This window comes from Littorina saxatilis, linkage group LG2, assembly GCF_037325665.1.
Source record: "Littorina saxatilis isolate snail1 linkage group LG2, US_GU_Lsax_2.0, whole genome shotgun sequence".
NCBI classification, from domain to species: Eukaryota; Metazoa; Mollusca; class Gastropoda; order Littorinimorpha; family Littorinidae; genus Littorina; species Littorina saxatilis.
In genome coordinates this window covers 73,802,300-73,823,538 of record NC_090246.1, presented here as the reverse complement: position 1 = coordinate 73,823,538, position 21,239 = coordinate 73,802,300, and the positions used below count along the sequence as shown (strand labels likewise).

The window sequence follows — 21,239 nt, the reverse complement described above, 5'->3', positions numbered from 1 at the left end:
TGTGAGTTCGACAGCTACTTGACTAAATGTTGTATTTTCGCCTTACGCGACTTGTTTCTTAGTTGACGTTGTTTAACATGAAAGAAGAATATGCTTGATCGGTCTTGTTTGTGGTATCTATGGTAAATTATGCGTGAAAGAAAAACAATGGCTTGCAGATGTTTTGAAATCTTTGTCAAGAAAACATACACACCAGGATATATTCTATATGACCTAGACCTCACATTGACAATGACCTTGACCTCCTCTTCCTTTCTGGTTGCAGTATGCGAAGGGACGAGCAACGGGCTGGTGGCCAGGGGAGACTGGAGGTTCCGCTACAACCAGTACAAGGACATGTACACCAACTGCACCTACCTGTTCGGCAACCTGGAGATCATCTTCTTGGACGAGACCCACAGGACATTTGACCTCAGCTTCCTCTCCAAGATCCGGGAGGTGACGGGGTACGTGCTCATCGTTGGGGTGCACGCGGATTACGTGCCCTTGACCAGCCTGCAGATCATCCGCGGCAAGACCCTGTTCCACTACACCAACGCCAGAACTAACCAGAGCAACAAGGAGTACAGCCTCTTCGTGGCCCTCAACTACGACAAGAACAACAAGAGCATCGGCCTCAAGGAGCTGCGCTTCACCTCGCTCAAAGGTGAGACCCAGCCTAAAGCATGTCATTGATTAGACAATTCTTCTTCTTCAGCTTCTTCAGCGTTCCAGAATTTGTTCTGGTTACGTGTGAGCTCGTTTGCCCATTTGGGTTCCCCACACTATACTCTGGTAGCATAGTCAGCTTCACTCCGCTTTCGTTGGGTAGGCATGCCGGGTATTTTCGTGTTTCCATAACCCACCGAACTCCGACATGGATTACAGGATCTTTTCCGTGCGCACTTGGTCTTGTGCTTGCGTGTACACACGAAGCGGGTTAAGTCACTGGCAGGTCTGCACATAAGTCAACCTGGGAGAAATTAGACGATTTTGGGGGGAATTAACTCGTTCGGGTTTGTAGGCGTTGTGGAAGAGTGGCCTTTTCTTGCAAAACCTCCGACAAACAAAGAAGAAACCGATCATTAGCGAGGGGAGTGTCGGAAACATATTGACCGGAGCAAGTATTTCAATCAGACCCCTCGCTAGTGATTGAGGGTCCCCCCTTTGTCGATGTTTTGCAAGAAATGGTCACTTTACCTCAACCAATACAAACCCGACGGAGTTATTTTCATAATTAGTCTATGAGGCGATCGATGTCCACTTAAACAATTCACATAGATTTTATTCCCCATCCCCAGCCGTGAAAGGAGGGGAGGAGCAGAATTATCTGAAGCTTGTGTGTTTCTGTGTGTGTGTGTGTGTGTGTGTGTGTGTGTGTGTGTGTGTGTGTGTGTGTGTGTGTGTGTGTGTGTGTTTGTATGTGTGTGTGTGTTTGTGTGTGTGTGTGGGTTTGTGAGTGTATGTGTGTGTTTGTGTGTGTGTGTGTGTGTGTGTGTGTGTGTGTGTGTGTGTATGTGTATGCGTGTGTGCGTGCGTGCGTGCGAGCGTTTGTGTGATTTTCGCTGAGGGGGATACACACACCACTATTTCAGTAGATCTCTCGCTTACAAATGTAAATTCTGTGTTATTACTTTAAATTCATATGTTATTGTTTCTAAAAGCAGGCTTGACAATTTTGGCAGGTGTAACATACTAACAGTAACACGTCAATGCGATCGTTCACGCATAAATATATTTGGTAATATTTTCTGTATCAGAAATTCTGAGAGGAGAAGTCTTCTTCATGAACAACAACCTGCTGTGCTTTGAGAATACTATCAACTGGCAGGACATCAACCCTTACGTTAAACCGCCAGTGGAGTTCAAATTCAACTCAACGGACTATAGGAGACCATGCGATCATAGCGGTAAGTTTTAGAATCGTCAGTTACTGGTTGGTTGGCTGGTCGGTTGGTTGGCTGGCTGTGGGATTCGCCTGCTGGTCCTCCCCCCCCCCCCTGTGTGTGTGTGTGTGTGTGTGTGTGTGTGTGTGTTTGTGTGTGTGTGTGTGTGTGTGTGTGTGTGTGGGGGGGGGTGTGTGTGTCTGTAATTTCTTTGGTTTCACTTCAAAACAGTACAAATAATTATGAAACAACAAAATCGTCGAAGCCTCATAGATTTGAGGGCCACCAAACACACTAACACACGCATCCTTGCGCACGCGCGCATAAACACACAAACACTGACACACACATACACACACACACACACACACACACACACACACACACACACACACACATTTACATTTACATTTACACACACTCACACACACACACACACACACACACACACACACACACACACACACACACACACATACATACATACACACACGTTCATATTGATTGATTGATTGATGCTGTTGAAGAAATATCCCTGTTTTTACATTTAGTCAAGTTTTGACTAAATGTTTTAACATAGAGGGGGAATCGAGACGAGGGTCGTGTATGTGTGTGTGTGTGTGTGTGTGTGTTTGTGTCTGTGTGTGTGTTTGTGTCTGTGTGTGTGTGTGTCTGTCTGTCTGTGTGTGTCTGTGTGTGTCTGTGTATGTGTCTGTGTGTGTCTGTGCGTGTGTGTGTGTAGAGCGATTCAGACTAAACTACTGGACCGATCTTTATGAAATTTTACATGAGGGTTCCTGGGAATGATATCCCCAGACGTTTTTTTTTTCTTTTTTTCGATAAATACCTTTGATGACGTCATATCCGGCTTTTTGTAAAAGTTGAGGCGGCACTGTCACTCCCTCATTTTTCAATCAAATTGATTGAAATTTTGGCAAAGCAATCTTCGACGAAGGCCGAACTTTGGTATTGCATTTCAGCTTGGTGGTTTTAAAATTAATGAATGAGTTTAGTCATTAAAAATCGGAAACTTGTAATTTAAATTATGTTTTTTATTAAACGATCCAAAAACAATTGCATCTTATTCTGCGTCATTTTCTGATTCCAAAAACATATAGATATGTTATATTTGGATTACAAACAAGCTCTGAAAAATAAAAATATGAAAATTATTATTAAAATTAATTTTTCTAATTCGATTTAAAAGCAATTTTATCTTATTCCTTGTCGGTCCCTGATTCCAAAAACATATAGATATGATATGTTTGGATTAAAAACAAGCTCAGTAAGCTAAAAAGAATAGACATACAGAAAAGCGTGTTATCCTGCTCAGCGCGACCACCACCGCACTATTCTACATGGCTTGTCGATTTTACTACCTTTGCCACGAGCGGTGGACTACGAGTATGTGGTCTTGGTGAAAAAAGCAGTGCGTTAAGTTTCATTCTGTGAGTTCGACAGCTTGACTAAATGTTGTTATTTCGCCTTACGCGACTTGTTTTTCTGTCCAAAGGGAGCAGTATCGAGTGTGTGTTAAAAGCCTTGTGATGAAACTTGAATTTTACAAATGAACAAAAGTAAATGCCACTGATACATACATCCAGAAAGAAAAGACACAGACAGACACACGCACAAACACACAGACCAATAAGGTGAGATATAGACAGACACAGAGTGTCGACACAGATAAACGCTTGATGGGGTAGGGTGGGGTTCAAGAGATTGAGTATGTCTTAAAAAGCGAGAGTGCAAGAGAGAACCTTCATCGGTGTTTGCTGAATAAACCTTTATGTTCATTTTTGTACCAGATCGGGCAGGTGTTCGTTTACGACCCTCTAACTCCCCTCAGTTTTCCCTTTTTCCCGAATTCCCCTGGAAATCAGAGCCCCCAAAGAGACCAAACATCTTGCAAATTCTTCCTCCGTCTCTGCTCCATTCTTCTTTGAAGTCACTGATGCGCGCAATGGGAGCAACAGTAAGGGGGCTAAGGCTGTTCGTTTAGGTCATGTTTGAATCTCGTCTTGTAAGCAACACTGAAGTCATATTATTTTTCTTTCTTTATCCTTTACCCCCGCTTTTGTAAGGTATATGCAATTTTCTCTCTCTCTCCCCTACCGTATGGTAAATGTAATTGTTTTTGTTATATTTTCTGGGGTTTTTTTCGTGCGCCGTGTAGACTATAGCTCCCGGCCCGTCTGAATTGCATTGCCTTTCAACTGTAATTTGGGACGACGTTCTTGTTCTGTGTAGTTTTCAAACTCAAGCAAGTAAATCTGATCTTATTGGACTACGTTTCAAATGGACTGTTGATTTTACTTTTTGTTATTGCTATTTAGGTTTGTTAATTACTAATGACACGTTCTGTAATTGCTAAAACGCCGATAAGCACAGGCTATCTTCAAGGTTCTAAAAGCTGCATTGAAATGGGTCTTATATTCTGTACAAACTCTCTGGTAGCCTTTATTCTCATCGATTTGTTTGGCCATCGTTAATCTACCTTATCACATTCCACTCTTGGAGTCTTGTATTTGGTCCCCCCGCGGGTTAGGGGGAAGAATTTACCCGATGCTCCTCAGCATGTCGTAAGAGGCGACTAACGGATTCTGTTTCTCTTTTTACCCTTGTTAAGTGTTTCTTGAAAAGAATATAGTCAATTTTTGTACAGATTTTAGTCAAGCAGTATGTAAGAAATGTTAAGTCCTTTGTACTGGAAACTTGCATTCTCCCAGTAAGGTAATACATTGTAGTACGTTGCAAGCCCCATGAGCAAATTTTTGATTAGTGCTTTTGTGAACAAGAAACAATTGACAAAGGCTCTATCCCATCACCCCCCTTCCCTCCGTCGCGATATAACCTTGAACGGTTGAAAACGACGTTAAACACCAAATAAAGAAAAGTTTATTCTCATCGATTGGTTTGGTCATCGTTAATCTACCGTATCACATTCCACTCTTGGAGTCTTGAATTTGGAACGGCATCTCGAGTCGCCCTCCCTCGACCCTCTTGGCCTTCCTCCCCACCATTTTAACTTTGATGGCGCTGGTTACCCCTACAACTCCGAGATGTAGGTTTTTGGATGTGCGGTTGGGCATGATAAATCTTCAACTTGCTTCCTGGCTTTAGCGTTAGATCTTGAACTATATCCTCTTCTCTCTGGCATCCTTCAGCCCTTCTCATCGAACCGTAGTGACAGTGAAGCTGTTTGCTGCTACCTTTCATATGCATGTTTCTTGATGTTGTTGGCAACATTTAGCTACCTTTTCCTTCCAGCAGAGTGTCTCCCACACAAACATTACTTGGCTTTGTATCTGGTCGGACTGTATACCCCCTTCCTCCATCCCCACCCACACCCCATCGAACTTTGAATGCCCCTGACCTTTGATATGAATGTTTCTCGATGTTTTGGCTTCGGTTACTTACTTTATATTACCCTTTTATGACTTAGCTGAAAGTGTTAACAACACAGGCTTTGCTGAGCCATGTATCTGTAACTTTACCTCCTCCCCCCGACACGCCCATCATCACCCGCACCCCATCGAACTTTATACCCCCCGCCTTGTCCTTCCATTCAGCTTTGATAAATGCAAAACTGGATGTTTATATACTTTTAATATGGATGTTTCTCGAGGTTTTGGCACCGTTTCTTTATTTTTCGCCTTTTTGACCGCCGCCAAAAGCATATTATTATAATATATGCAGGTTTTATCTGGAACCGCATTCCCCAACACCCTCCTCTCAGTCCATCCCCCACCCCTTCCCCCAACGTACCCTCCTTCTTCCATTGAACTTTGATGAAGCTGGATGCCCCACCTCTGCGATGCATGTTGCAGATTGTGTAGGAGTGTTAGAGTGATAAAGTTGAAACTGTGGTGAAGGCCCATTTCTGCTGGCTATCTGCTCCTCGCCAGATACCGTGTGGCTCGGATTTCCCCCGATAGGTCTGTCTTATCACTCGGGAAAATGTTTCAAGAGAAATAACTTCGAATTATCTCATCAGGCAGGGTGCCACGCTGACGAGCTGGCAGCTATATACAGTACAGCACGATAGAGTGTATGGAAGAAATGCAAATTGCAACATCACTGCTACTGCGTCGTTGCCTTATACTTAATTACATGTGCATTTGGACTTTATCAGCCAGGTTTTGCAAATCCGTTCCGTTTCAGAAAGCATTCATTTTTAGTAATAGGAAGCGACATGGCGTTACAATACATTGCTGTATATAGTCTTCTTCTTCTTCTTATTCTTCTATTTTTTCTTTTCATCTGTTTGTTGTCGGGGTTGGGTTGTTGTTTTACGGAAGGTCGGAAGCACAGGCGGTAGAAAATAATCGGCATAAATTCCGTTATTCTGCTTGTATGTGTTTACTGTGTCTCCGTCTGCTTCAGAATCTACGCCACATAAACGATAAGAGAAAACCGCTGATTGCCACTAGCAGTGATAAAAACGATTCCTGCAGTAATTCCTATTTGAGTCAACACTATTATTTAACTTGACAGCAAATATAGTGATTTTTTTTCTTACACACAAGTTTCTGCTGTAGAGAAATCCGTTGCGTTAGTACAGCGTCGAGTGACCATCTTGCTAATGGTGCACGTTCTGCATTGTATCGTCACTTAATTCCCCCAAACAACAGTCCCGCGCATTGCAAACTACATTAATTTTGAATAGAGTTCATGCACGTGACTACGGGAAGGATGCCCCAGTTCCCAAGCCACGGAAACGAGCCGATAATGTTGACCAGGGCAAGATGGAAAACACGAAAACCAACAGAAACAAAAATATCAGTGTTTGCTGATCCTGTTGACACCGTCAGTGTTATCAGCACGGACATTTGCAAGTCCATTACTGTAACTGATCGGAATAATTGGAAATTTGGCTTCCTGCTTGCACAGTCGACTCTTTCCTGTCAGTTTGTCTGTTTCCTGATTTGGGTTTCCGCGCACCCAAAGATGTATTGAAATATGATTGACAAAAAAGAAAGAAAGAAGGAAAGATAGCGTTTATCAGTATTGGCGTTAACCGGTAATTACCGGTATTTTACCGGTTGAATCGAGAAAATACCGGAACAAAAATGGCTGCCGGTATGACCTACCGGTTGATTTTTAGAAATACTTGTTTTTTTCGCTGGTAGAACAATAAAACCAGTAGAGTTCTAACTGGTTCCAATGACCAGCCTACCGGGTTTGTTTCTGGACTGTTTGCATCATAAAAGTTTGCGTACCGGTTTGAAAAAATACTAGCGCCATCACTGGTTTATTCGAAAAGATAACGTTTATTGATTCAGAATAAAATTAATGGACTGAAGATTTTAAACATATTCGTGGCACTCAATTTTAGATAGAAGTCAGAGGCATAAAAGGCAGCGTTTCTTGCTAACTCTGTAATTTACCAGACAAACCCCCTTCGTATTTAAAAAGGCTTCAAACCCGAGGATTGAATCAGTACACCGTTCGATTGCAAGCAAAGTTTTAATTCCCCACCCCGCCCCCCCCCCCCCCCTCCCCCCCCCCCCCCCCCACCACTGTGTTCTTCTTATATTTCATCGTCTGAATTTGCTTCTGTTTACTTTGTTTCTGTATGTGTGTCTATATCTGGTTGTTTTTGTTTTTCCTCAAGGACTTTTTTTCTTTTTTTTCTTTTCTTTTTGTTAACTTGTATTGCTATCTTTCTTTTGTTTGATCGCGTGTGCTATTTTCTGTGTTTCGTTTGCTTGATCATTCCTTGTCTCTTTGTTTTTATTTCGTTAATTTGTTTTTATTTTATTTTAATGTCAGCGTGTTGCGTATCCGGCGATGTATCAATCCGCGTTGTCAGTTGGCCCCAGTAATTCTTTCTTCTATTGTCCCTTGCACCTAATATCGAATATTATACACCCACGTTTTGATGTATGCCTTTGAGCAGTTTCTGAGAGGATAAACAGGAGAAAAGTTGAGGATTTCTTTGCAGTCTAAAGAGGAATCGCGCTAGAGTTTTCTTTGAAGATATCTCATTCTTTGGCGCGTTTTTTCGCGCAGAGTGAGCGTATAATTATGTTGTCGGCGGCAACCAAAATTGTACGTCTAGATCGAAGTGGTGCTCGGGAACACCAAGTACAGTTGCCCGAGAAATAAAAGCTCAGTTTATCTCCCAGGGCGAAGCGGGCAGGCAAGATGGTAAAGACTTTATCACAAGTTTGCAGCAGCAGAAGTAGCTTGAAGCTAGTTGTTCTTCAGTTCTCTGCATGGACACTAAGGTGACTTCTCTTGCATGCGGCACGCTTTCTGTGGAAAACATCACTCATGAGTTCAAGAACTGACAAATATGGGAAAAGGTTGTGGGCTTCAGTGGCACGTCAATACTACACATAGTTTTATTTCCTAAAGGTAATCATACACGGTTTCAACGCAGAATGAGTATGTCGGCTCTGTGAATGTAGTCTACAATAGACTGAACAAAATCAAACCAACACACACACACACACACACACACACACACACACACACACACACACACACACACACACACACCACACACACACTCACACATTCACATACACACACACACACATACACACACACACACACATACTCACACACACAAACACACACACACACACAGGCACACACACACACACACACACATGCACACACACACACACACACACACACAAACACACACACACACAAACACACACACACACACACACGCACACACACACACACACACATACACACAAAACCTTGCCTGGGGGCACAGAGATGATGTTCCACGCTCTACCCCTGTTCAAGGAAATGCGTCACGCAATAAATTATCTTATCATATCTACTTCCTGCTAAGAAAGGCTGTAAAAGCATGTTCTGTGAGCTTGGCCCTTGCCTCTGGCTGTTGAAACTTCATCAGTTTCCACTGCAGAACGGTCGCAGTTGCACCAAAGATCTTCTACTGCGTTGCAGAGCTATGCAAGTTGGGCGTCAGCAGGTTAGGTAAGGTTTGGGGCCAGGAAGTGTAGCTTACCGATAACGACTGACTGGAACATCTCAGTCTCTTCTGCTGGCCCCTGGAACTGTGCCCAGCCCGGTGTGCTGATTCCCTGGGGCGTGTTGTTGGTTAAATGTTTGGTCTTAAGGCCTGTTATCTGGGCGATTTGGCCGTGCAGGCTGTTGGGAGGCAGGTGTGAAGAAATTACCTGTGTAGCGAAAACCGGATGAGCTTGAGGTGCGTCCGCTCAGGTGAAGAAAGCAGAAGCAAATGTAGACAGAGGGTTATAGTCAGGCTGCACTGTTGAAAGCGGCTGGACGAACAGACAAACAAACAGCGAACCAACTATCTGAAATTGAATCAGTCAGTCATTCAATCAATAATAATAATAATAATATGGGAGATTTATAGAGCGCTTTACATTCTCAAAGCGCTTTACAATGACAAACATACATAATACATACAAAGCAAAGCAAAAGCATGTGCAGCAGCATTCAGCACACAAGTGAACAACGAAACTCAAACACTACATCAATACAATCTGCAAGCATACTAACACAGGCAAAACATTCAAACATTCAAACACCTGATTCAAAAATGCACCATGTTGAAATAAAATTAATCGAAATACTGGGTGAAGAAGTGTGTTTTAAGGTTTGATTTGAAGGAACAGAATGTTTGGCAGTGTCGGATAGAGTAAGGGAGAGAGTTCCACGCAACGGCAGCAGAGTGGGAGAAGGCTCTCTGGCCGTGCTGTTTGCGACTAAAAGAAGATAGACGGAATATTCTAGTGTCTACAGAGGAGCGGAGGGATCGTGAGGGTGTATAGAGTGTGAACAGGTCAGACAGGTAGGATGGGGCTGAGCCAGATATTATTTTGTAGCAGATACAGCAGCACTTATATTGGATTCTCAGCTCTACAGGGAGCCAATGAAGTTTCTTTAGCAAGGGGGAACAATCAATCAATCATCAAATGAACGAACAACTTACAGCAAACTAACAAACTATCTGAAAGTAAATCAGTCAATCATCAACAAACCAATCTATTAGTAAGATAAATGTTTTAATACACATTAATTTTTAAATGAATTAATAAATGAATATATGACTAAATAATCAATGAATTAGAGTAATAAATTAATAAATAAATAAAATGATTGATACATTTTTTTAAAAGAGTATTTTACTGTATAGTGTTGTATGACTCTAAATTGTTGTACCTGCAGATGGCAAATTGTGCTATTGTTAAAACTTCGAGCAAAAGATATATGTGATCAAATTAAGAATGTAGTTTATTCTATTTACGCAGCAAATGAAATCACTTCCGAATTGATTTCTGATTTTAAAATGGAGCTGCGGGTGCTCGATTTGTATTCATTTTTTTTATTTATTATTATTTGTATTCTTTTATTATTTTTCAATTTAATTTATCATTTTTACTTTTTTTTTCCCTCAAAATTGGCAACATTGCAGAAACTGGACGCTGTTGAAACATTGTTTTTGTTCTCGCAATTTTGCGATGGCTACAGGGGACGAGGTATTTTACACGCAACAAAGTGTTAATGCTTTCTTTGCCCTGTCCGCTTCCTGGGCGTGGGTAGTAATTACATGATATGAACAAAAAACGAGAGAAGAAAATCCCGAAATAAAACACCAGGAAATACGACAAAGAACAATTAATGGAACCGTTCTCTCGCTGCGAGGGCGAGTTCATAATGATAATAATGGACATTTGCTATAGCGCATAATCATGTTTATGCTCAATGCGCTTTACAATAACTAGAATTAACATAACTAATAATAAAACCATACAACATGATATCAAAATGCCTTCCGTCTCTCTGCAGATTCAGTGTGTTGTGTTTTATAATGTTCGAATAGAGAGCTTTTGTGCAGTGAGGGTGAGGCTGCCGGGTCAAGATCTGAGTTGAATATATAAAGAAACAACTTCAAGATCTTCGTACGATTTTATAGAAACAGCACAAAATATAAGATGTTAAATGGATCGTCTTGTGTCTTCGGGGGATAGATCATTGACAGAAAAGCTTTTCCCAAGTTGATTAAGGAGTTGACATGGGCAGTTTCTTTCTTTCTCCCAAGCAACATGATGATTCTGTTCACATTTTTGCATTCACGACTGGCTGCCAGCATTTAAACCATTCTGTGCACACATAATTATATCAAGGAAGGATGCTGGCAACGCAATTATTTCTTGCTGTGTTTTCCTCTGTTTTCAACTCATTTCACAGAACAAGAGTCACCATAAAGACGAACGTATTCCATCGTTCAAAAAAGCTTGCTCTTAGTCTTATTACCAGTGACTCTGAACGTTCGTGCGTCCTAGAGGGTGGAGTAGACAAGAGAAAGAGCCAACATTATTCTAGAAATGGGACTGCGGTAGGTAAACATTATTCTAGAAATGGGACGGTGTTAGGGAAACATTATTCTAGAAATCGATCTTAAGATTTGGGTCGACGTTGCTCCAAAATTCAGTGCAGTCAAACACGTAGATTAGCTCCACTCTGGATTGGGTAACAGAGATGAAAGGGGGGAGAGCTGGATGGCCGGATTGGGGAAGATAGAGGGTGGGAGGGGTTGGGGGAGGTACGGCGTGAGAGAGAGACAGTCTAGAGACAGACAGGGAGACAGAGAGAAACTGACGGGGGGGAGGGGGGGGGGGGGAGGGATGACACGGGAGACACAGCCAAACAGACATAAAAACAAGTCTCTCTGAAGGGGAAGTCGTGTGAAAACGCACGAATCACGAAGGCTTTTGCCTCAATAGACAAAGCATACATAACCGTTGTGCAGAAATTCGAACTAGCAAACTCCGTGCTATGAAGTCATCAACACGGAACAGGAATCAGAAACTGGGGAAAACTGGGCGACAAGAGCGGCCTCGGGCAGAAAAAGCCGCACGCGGCTGCAGAAGAAGAAAAAGACAGGTGCCAGGAGAAGACAGGTGTGCGAGAGTGCGTCAGTGGTGATAGTAAGTTGCCTGACAGGCGCTGCTGCTGCCCGTGATCATATGCACATCAGCCTTCTCACTGGTTGGGAGAGAAAATTCATCACTCCTTCTTAGCTTTTTTGACATCCGCCTGTCACGGCCTAATTGCCCCTCATCTTTTACACTTTATGAGTGATGCAATTTGCTAAACGGCTCAACAAAAAGGCAGGGCTTGAGGGGGGGGGGGGGGGGGAGGGCAGGAGTGAAGGTGGCAAGGAAGGTTAAAATCACAACCGAAACAGCATGCAGCAACAATGATTGAGGACAATGCAAAGAATTGTCGATGTTTGCGCTTCTTTTCACGACCACCTCTTTGCAACAAGATAAAAGAATGTCATATTGCCACTCCTGCAGTGACTTTGCTTGGCGAGTATGTTGCAAAAATAAAATCATATTTCAAGTTAGTGTATGAGACGTGTTATCATTGACAAAATAAAACAAACACAATAACTTGGACATCTGGTCTTCAAAGCGAACACACAGGCCAAACATAATCAAGAAAAAGATACTAAGAAAGATGACTTAGCTCTATTAGGCAATGCTTCTCCAACCTAAAGACGGCGAGTGTTGATACAATGTCTGTGTAGCTATAGTACCCATTCGCTTACGTCACACGTTATCTGGCTTTTGGCCGCTGCAACTTTATCCTCTGTGCTGGTGCCATTTATCTTTCAATAAGCCCGAGGCATGCTTGTTTTTGTGTTTTAAATAGGTAGGTTAATAACTTCATCTCCTGAGCGATTTGACAGGAATTCAAACGCTCGTCTATGCTATATGAGTTCCGCTCGGTGCGTTGTTAATTAAGCGTAATGTCTTGGAAGAACAACAATACAACATATTTATATCGTTGAAGGAGGCTGGTGTACCGTACAGTCGTACTTTCTGCTTCTTTCAACCTGCGTTGCCTTTGACTGAGGATGACCCATATCTTTGAAGAACCATTTAATAAAAAGGTCTTAATTGTCCAATTTATTATTCGCACAAATAGTACAAAAACCTTTGGAGGAGAGAGCTCGCTTTATCATTTCTGACTGATGTGTATGTCACAACCCTCGTAACATAAAATTTGATTTGATTTGATTTGATTTGATTTGATTTGATCTCTCTCATAATCTATTAAAATCACTTCCTTTGAGCTTTGGAATCACACTGTTTGTGTGAAGTACGTCAACTGTTTTTCAGAAGTACGTCAACGTTTTTCAAACTCCACCGGCTCAAGGCGGTGGGTTTATAACAGGAAAACAAATTCAAGAAAAGAAAAAAAGAGAAAAAAAAGGAAAAAAAGAATAGGAAGAGAAAAGAAAACAAAACAAAAAGAAGAGACTAGAGGAAGAGCGTACACAAAGAAACAGGTTGTGTTGCAGCTTAGGTTCATTTTAACGAGCATCACAGACTGGAGGTGTGTGTTGAAGCCTGTGTCAAAGAAGGTTAATATATTGAGCTGGCGGGGAGCTACTGTGCAGCGCATGGAGGATTAAAGGGAGCTTAAATATAGTATATAGACAGCATGCAGTAAGAGGTCGTAGGGCTGCTTTTGCTTACAGACACAAGACACGGAACAGAATTATGGAGTTTATAGTCAGCATCCACGTGGATCTTCATTTACTTTCTTTGGCTAATATCTGTCAAAGTTTCGGCAATTTTCGGAAGTTTGAGGAAAGCTTCTGGCGTCGGTTTTCCCTCACCGTAAATAAAAATTCGACAACTCTGCCGACATGACGGCAACATGTTCGCCTGTTTCCAACTGAGCTGTTTCGGTGTTTCTCGGACTACCGACGTCGAACGATATTCCCAAATGCGTTTTATCTTTTTCAGGATGAAAACAAGTAATACAATGACAAAGAAAGAATAGGTTTTTGTCGTTCACTTCCGCCAAAAGCGGGTGTCGTGTTCTATATACATTCAGACAATTTCGATAATAAATGTCCAGCAGTATTTAGAGGAAAAAGGCCAACGTCTTCCTGAGAGTAGCTGTCCATTCTTTTCGCCATATACTCCTTGATTGGTTTCGAATAATTTCCGTTCAATTTTCCGGACGTTTTGCCTTTTGGACACTTTGTACTGTATGTTGCAGCGCCGTGGTCGACCTCTCAAGAAGAATCAGTCTACCTAAACAGGCACTGGTCTATGTATGTCCGACCATCCCCTGCAAAACATGTAAACAAGAGTAGGTTTTGGCCACTGAGTACCCAACGTACATGCCCCGTTTCCTGCGCTCGGTTTAGAACTGTCTGAGGCCTCCGTTACGCCTCTGGCTTGGTTAGAATGCATTGAGAGTCGCTTAAAACGGTCTATCAATTTTGTGTGTGTGTTTTTTGTTACCTGGCTTGCATGAGCCTCACTTGGTTCCTTGCCAAGAACACGACTGGCGGTAAACAAAACAGAAACAAAAGCTGTGCTAAGTTTATGGAGAGAACATTCGTTGCATGGATACACTGATGTGTGAATTTCAATTTTTAGTCGTGGCGGTGTGCTCTGAAAATGGCTGGTCGCTCCGAGAGTGGCGCGTTCAGCCGAAAGCATTGCTTAGGGTTAGAAAGGTAGCTTGGTGGTGACTGTGTCATGCCAAAAATTTTGAGGCATGAACCCAGTGTTACCACCCAAATGTAAGAAACCAGCAGTACTTCTGCTTAAGCGATTCAAGGCTCGTCGCAAAGTGTCTTCCTTTTTGTGGCTCTTCTGTGATATTTTGTAAGGTGTTGCATACCGTTAAGAAACTTTACGATCAGCATCAGGAACATACCGTGATGAACAGTTAACTCTAGAGTCCGCTTACATCGAGCTTAAGAGAATAGGTTCTATCCGCCCATACCTTACCGAAGATGCCACCATTCTTTCTCGATTAGACTACGGAAATTCTGTTCTCATTGGCTGTCCTCAGTCTGTCATCCATCCTTTGCAGCGCGTTCAAAATTCTGCAGCCCGGCTTGTCTGCAAAGCCCCTCGGTCCCAGTCCTGTTCCCCCTTGCTAAAGAAACTTCATTGGCTCCCTGTAGAGCTGAGAATCCAATATAAGTGCTGCTGTATCTGCTACAAAATAATATCTGGCTCAGCCCCATCCTACCTGTCTGACCTGTTCACACTCTATACACCCTCACGATCCCTCCGCTCCTCTGTAGACACTAGAATATTCCGTCTATCTTCCTTTAATCGCAAACAGCACAGCCAGAGAGCCTTTTCCCACTCTGCTGCTGTTGCGTGGAACTCTCTCCTTTACTCTATCCGACACTGCCAAACATTTTGTTCCTTCAAATCAAACCTTAAAACACACTTCTTCACACAGTATTTTGATTAATTTTATTTCAATATGGTGCATTTTTGATCAGGTGTTTGAATGTTTGAATGTTTTGCCTGTGTTAGTATGCTTGCAGCTTGTATTGATGTAGTGTTTCGTTGTTCACTTGTGTGCTGAATGCTGCTGCACATGCTTTTTTGCTTTGCTTTGTATGTATATGTATGTTTGTTTGTTTTTTCATATTTTTTTTCATTGTAAAGCGCTTAGAGAACGTAAAGCGCTCTATAAATCTCCCATATTATTATTATTATTATTATTATTATTAAAGTCTCTGTAGCAAATATCCATCATTTTCTTTTTTTTTTTCTTTTCTTTTCTTTTTCTTTTTTCTTTAGGGGGAGGGGGAGGGAAACTGATCAACCAAACAAAAAGGTATTTCCTTAACCATTCCACCACGCACAACAACTCTTGACACACTAACACCTTACTCAGGAAGCCCCGGGGTCAGGCAGTCTGCATATTCGATCATTGATAACGTGTCGGCCCGGGCAATGTGTATATTCATTGATACCTTTCAAGGGTGGGTTCTGCAAATGTCAGAAGTGTCAGCATACTAGACTTGCCACAGTATCAGAAGTTCAAAACCTCGAGGTCTTGCGTGCCAGCTTGCTACAAGAGCATGCAGATATAGAGGAATACGTAAAGATTTCACGCTGAGAACGTGAGAAGAGGGGGATAGCACACACCAAACCTGTGCAACTGGCATGGCATTTCAAGCTCAGCTGTGAGGCAGAGAACGCATTGTAACCTAGCGAACAAACAAGGATGAAAAAAAACCCACTGAAAAACAAAAGAAGAAAACAAAAAACGACTAAACACACAAAACCCGAAACAAATCAACTTTGCATGATTCTACATTATTTTTTTGTAAAAGCTGGCGGCGTACCTTGGCAGCCTAGACTAGACGTATCAGAGTGCGAAGAGAACGCGGTCTTTCGTCTAGGAGTCTGGCTAAAGGCGATGAGTATAGGCATGCAGAGTCGTGGTCATGAAAGTTGCATCGTAATTATAAGGCTCTGTCGTCTGTCTTGGTGTTTTTTTCTCAAAACCATGACATACACCTACACGCGCATGCGCATGCGCCATGCACATGTATGTGTTTTAATAAAACACACACACTCATAACACAAACACATACACATGATCACACACACACGCACACACACACACGTGCGCGCGCACGCACACACACACACACACACACACACACACACACACACACGTGCGCGCGCATGCACACACACACAGACGTATACACGTGCGCGCGCACACAACAAACACTCACACACGCGCGCGCGCGCGCATACACACACACGTGCAGTTTAGCCGCAGGTCGGAGACGGTTACGTGCGAGCAAGAAATGTTCCAAGCAGCTAATCAGTGGTTGAGACTGCTGACCCCACATGATGTTTTGGTTTTCGTCAACATTTCCTGTCCAAGTCACACGCACTAACTCAAATTAGACTCTGAGTAAACAATGCACTTCACACTTGTTATGGTTACCTTGTTCTAAAGCTCGAGGGCGTCATTTCTTCCCAACTATCCTGGATGTCCAGTTTTCTTACGCTTTTGTTGCTTCGTAATAAAAACTGTGTATGGGAGATTGCCTGTTGCACTCGAGTACTTCCTGGAACAAAATTAGTTTTTTTCTGATTTTTTTCTGATTTTGTTCGTTGTTGTTGTCGTTTTTTCAGAACATTCAGCTGTTATTGCATATTTTGTTCAGCGTCTCTTGTCGTCAGAAATCTTGTAGGCGTTACACAAGCGGAAGTCTTACACATTTAAAAAACAACCACAACCACAACACAGGCATGTGACCAAAGGTAGGGCGGATGGTGGCGAGAGAGGTGAAGGGACGGGGAATGTTTACAGTGCCGTGTGCTTGGCTGTGAGCAGTGCCCGCCAATGTTTAGCTCAGGCACCGTCGCGGCAGACGCGCCTTAGTTCTACGCAGGAAAATGCAGCGCGCTATTCTGGCCATCTGGCCAACTCTCGTCCTCATCTCTAAGGCAGACTGATACCAAGAGGTGTAAGTTACACCCGCCTTCAGGCTCAGGCATTTTCAAACGCTCGACTCAAGACTGAACACTCAAACACACCCGCGCGTGCGCAAGTATACACACCCACACACGCACGCACGCACGTCCAGCAACGCACAGCCAGGCAGAGAAAGAGAGACCGAGAGTGTGTGTTTTGAAGAGAAAGAGCATGAAGAGTGTGCCCTAATATAGAAAGTAATGCACAAAGAGCGAGGAAGATGGGGGGGGGGGGGGGGGGGGGTGGTCGGCTGACGAGGGGTGGAGGAGAGAGAGGCTGTTAAGGTATTGCGTAAAAACTACAGTAGGAACTTCTTATCAAAGCGTTTCCGTTTTTATCTCCACCTTTTAATTGAGAACCCCAGATGGGAATTTATAGCTTTTGTGATCTCTCTCTCTCTCTCTCTCTCTCTCTCTCTCTCTCTCTCTCTCTCTCTCTCTCTCTCTCTCTCTCTCTCTCTCTCTCTCTCTCTCTCTCTCTCTCTCTCTCTCTCTCTCGAGGTATTACACACCGGTGCGACCGAAACTAAGGTATCAATAAACTACGCTTGTGCATCGGGTTGAAAGTATACCCTGATCCCTCGGAGATATACCTCCACTCCGGTCTGAACGACCTCACGTGACATGTTATATGGTAGAAGAGCATGCTGTCGCTTATTCTCCTTCTGAAGATGAGGTATACCTTCACTTCGGTTAGACTGAAACGATGCTCAAGCAGCGGAATTTGTGTGTGTTTTGTTTCAGAGCAAACTGATGTTATTTTATCCTAACAAACAAGAAGATATTCTCACGCACCGCCTTGTTCAGGATATTCACTAGTTGACAATGATGTGTGCTAATAAATAAGCAATGAAACGAACAAAGGAAAGAACGACCGAACGAAAGAACAAATGAACCAAAGAACGGACGGACGGACGGACGGACGGACGGACGGACGGACGGACGGACGGACGGACGGACGGACGGACGGACGAATTGACGGACGGACGGACGGACGGACGGACTGACGGACAGACTGACGGACGGACCAACGGGCAGACTGATTGAGGGGCGGACCGATGGACAGCGGGGGTGGGGGGAGGGTGGGGGGGGGTGTTACGGGTAACCCCTCCTGATCCGGTCCTGCAGGGTATTCCTTCAACCCTCTGCACAAGAGCAATCTTTTGATACAGACTGAAGGACGGACGGACTGACGGACGGACTGATGGACTGACCGACAGACGGACGGACGGACGGACGTACGGACGGACATACGGACGGACTAAAAGGACGAAGGAACGAATGAACGAAGGAAATAACGAAGGAACGAAAGAGCGAACGAACCAACCCACGAATGAACGAAAGAACGAACGAACGAACGAACGAACGAACGAACGAGCAAACAAACAAACAAGCAAACAAACAAACAAAAACACAAATAAACAAGCAAACAATAAACAATATGTGCAAACTGGCGCATTTTCAGAGCATTTGTCAAACGTTTGGAGGAGGTTTACGGTTAGGCAAGGGTGGGGGGGGGGGGGGTTGTCCCACCAACAATGAGGAACATTCCCCCCCCCCCCCTCTCTCTCTCTCTCCTGTAGTTCGGCCCTGCACAAGAGGAATTTATTGATACGGACTCAGTGAAGGAAGAACGGATTGACTGACGGACGGACGGACTGACGGACGTACTGAAGGACTGTCGGACGGACTGTTGAACGAACGAACGAACGAACGAACGAACCCGAACCAACGAACAAACGAACGAACAAACGAACAAATTAGCAAATGAATACATACATTCGCAGAGAGAAAAAGGCAAAAGGTACATTTGTGGAGTCAGTAAGGGGGGTGGGTGGACTTCCGGAACCCAGGAACCTTGGGAGTCCACCCTGGCCTAGATCACACACACTGATCCGACACACACTGACACACTGACACACACACGTGACACACACACACACACACACAACGTGACCACACACACATGGGCACACACACAGACACACCCCCACACCGGCACACACACACACACACACACACACACACACACACACACGCACGCACACACACACACACACACACTGTGACACACACACGTCAGTACACACACGTACACTAGTGACACACACACACACACACACATACACAAACACACACACACACACACATACACAAACACATACTGACACACTCGCAACTGACATATCAGAGGGGGGTGGTAAGTCATTTGAACGTTTAAATTCTTTTGTCACAAATTTTAAAAAACCCATCAACAATAGCATAAACTCCCGTCTTTTTAGTGGAAACTGACCTATGAGAGTAGTTTCCCTTGTTTGGGCCAAACAATGGCGTCAGCGAAGAGAAATTCTACCATCTGTATCTGTATCTGTGAGCGAGTCACAGTCGTTCTTGCGTGAAAGAGGCGTCACGTTTAGCGATTACCGCAAGCATGAACTGTCCGATTTAGTGCAGAAAGCATTTGAAATCAAGTTGCCCATCGATCCCGAGGCGCTGATCGAGGATCGAGCCGAAGTGATCGGCTTGAAACTGCGCGATTTAGCCGGTCCAGAAAACCCACGACGACGCAATGTTCAGATTTCTTGTCAGGAAGTACCAACATAAACATTCTACCTGACTTTTCTGAGTTTGATGTGTGCACGTACCAGCTCAGTGCATCAAATGCGTCTGTTGCCAGTGTGCGGGATTATCGTAAATCAGAAGGATTCCAGATGATGAGAGATGGATAATTATGTGGTAGAATTTATACAAGCGTGTGGCATCCCATCACTGCCATCAGAGCCCCCAACAGATGGCTATTTTGCTGTCAAAAGCAAAGTGAAGCCAAGAACCCAGTGACTGGTGCAAAATTTTATTCACAGTGGATTGTAATGACAAGTGTGGACATGGACATAAGGAGCTGCATTTTGTCAGCCTTCTGCACCTGCAAGGGAGGGTATGTTCATATTTTGCTCGTTATTGTTAACACATTTAGCAGGCTGTCTATTCTTCCTTACATCTACACCAAGATAAAGGGAAGTAAAGCTAGCTAACTAACTAACCAGGATGTCAGGCAGTATTTTTTTTAATTTTAATTTTTATTTTATTTTTTGGGGCGGGGGGACTATTTTAATGGTTGATTGACTTTTAGGCCATAACAAACTTTGGTACAGGCCATCAGTAGACTTGCACTGTTTGTAACTTATCTATTTCATTTAAATTAAACTGATCTACATACATGTGTATGCAAACAACAGTTGTGGGCAGAATGATGAAGTCATTGTGTGTGCTTTATACTGAAGTGTTAAAAAATTAATTAACCTTTTCAGCATTAGTGTTGCGACTTCATAACTTTAAGATGTCCAACTCATATATTACTCCCTATTTTAGTATTTGTCATTGTACCAATGACATTTAAAACCTAAAAGTTAAAATCTGGTGTAATGTCTGAACAGCTTGTGCTGGGGAAGCACACAGTAGTGTCATTCATGTTGAGAGGGTTAACTATTTTAGCACTGTATAAATGCATCATTACAATTTACATTGAATGCGTAAACTGTTGCAGATTGGATGGTTATTGCCGCCATGTTCTGGCCACACTGTATGAGGTCATCGACTACAGAACTGACAGCAAAACGAGCGTCACTTCCGAGTCCTGCAGATGGGTGCGACGTGCAACTGAGAGCAGCAACGGAGTACTACTGACTGACATCCAAACAGATCTAGTCCAAAGGCCTGCAAATGACACGTAAGTAAAATTCTATAGATCTTGGAGTAGGTAACTGAGATTAAAATTGATTGCACGTACGGGGGGGAGTTCATTTTAGCTCGCTCATAGATCAGAGAGTAAATATTTGATTGATTGATATGCAACTTACATAGCACACATATCCACACACTAGGTGTATGCTCAAGGCGCTTGGATGATGTTCTAGTCCTCCCTCGTGGTGGCTGTCTCACCCTGTGGTGAGACCAGTGACTCGGCTGCCGCCGGCGCTTAGTAGTATTAGTAGTACTGATGTAACACCACAGGGATAGGTGTATGCTGGGTGTGTCCGTGTTTCTATAGGCCACTTTAATGCTGACAGATCTTTATTTT

At 43.3% G+C, this 21,239-nt stretch overlaps 1 protein-coding gene across 3 annotated transcripts in view; it reads left to right on the top strand.

The window, feature by feature from the left end:
- The first annotated feature begins 216 nt into the window (after positions 1–216).
- Positions 217–21,239, top strand: part of LOC138959692 (epidermal growth factor receptor-like) — a 98,031-nt gene continuing 77,008 nt past the window's right edge. For all 3 annotated transcript variants that reach the window (XM_070331280.1, XM_070331278.1, XM_070331279.1), the window contains exons 1-2: positions 217–646; positions 1,740–1,889. In XM_070331280.1, coding sequence (XP_070187381.1) covers positions 232–646; positions 1,740–1,889 — 565 coding nt within the window. In that variant the 5' untranslated portion in view covers positions 217–231. The remainder of the gene's footprint in view (positions 647–1,739; positions 1,890–21,239) is intronic.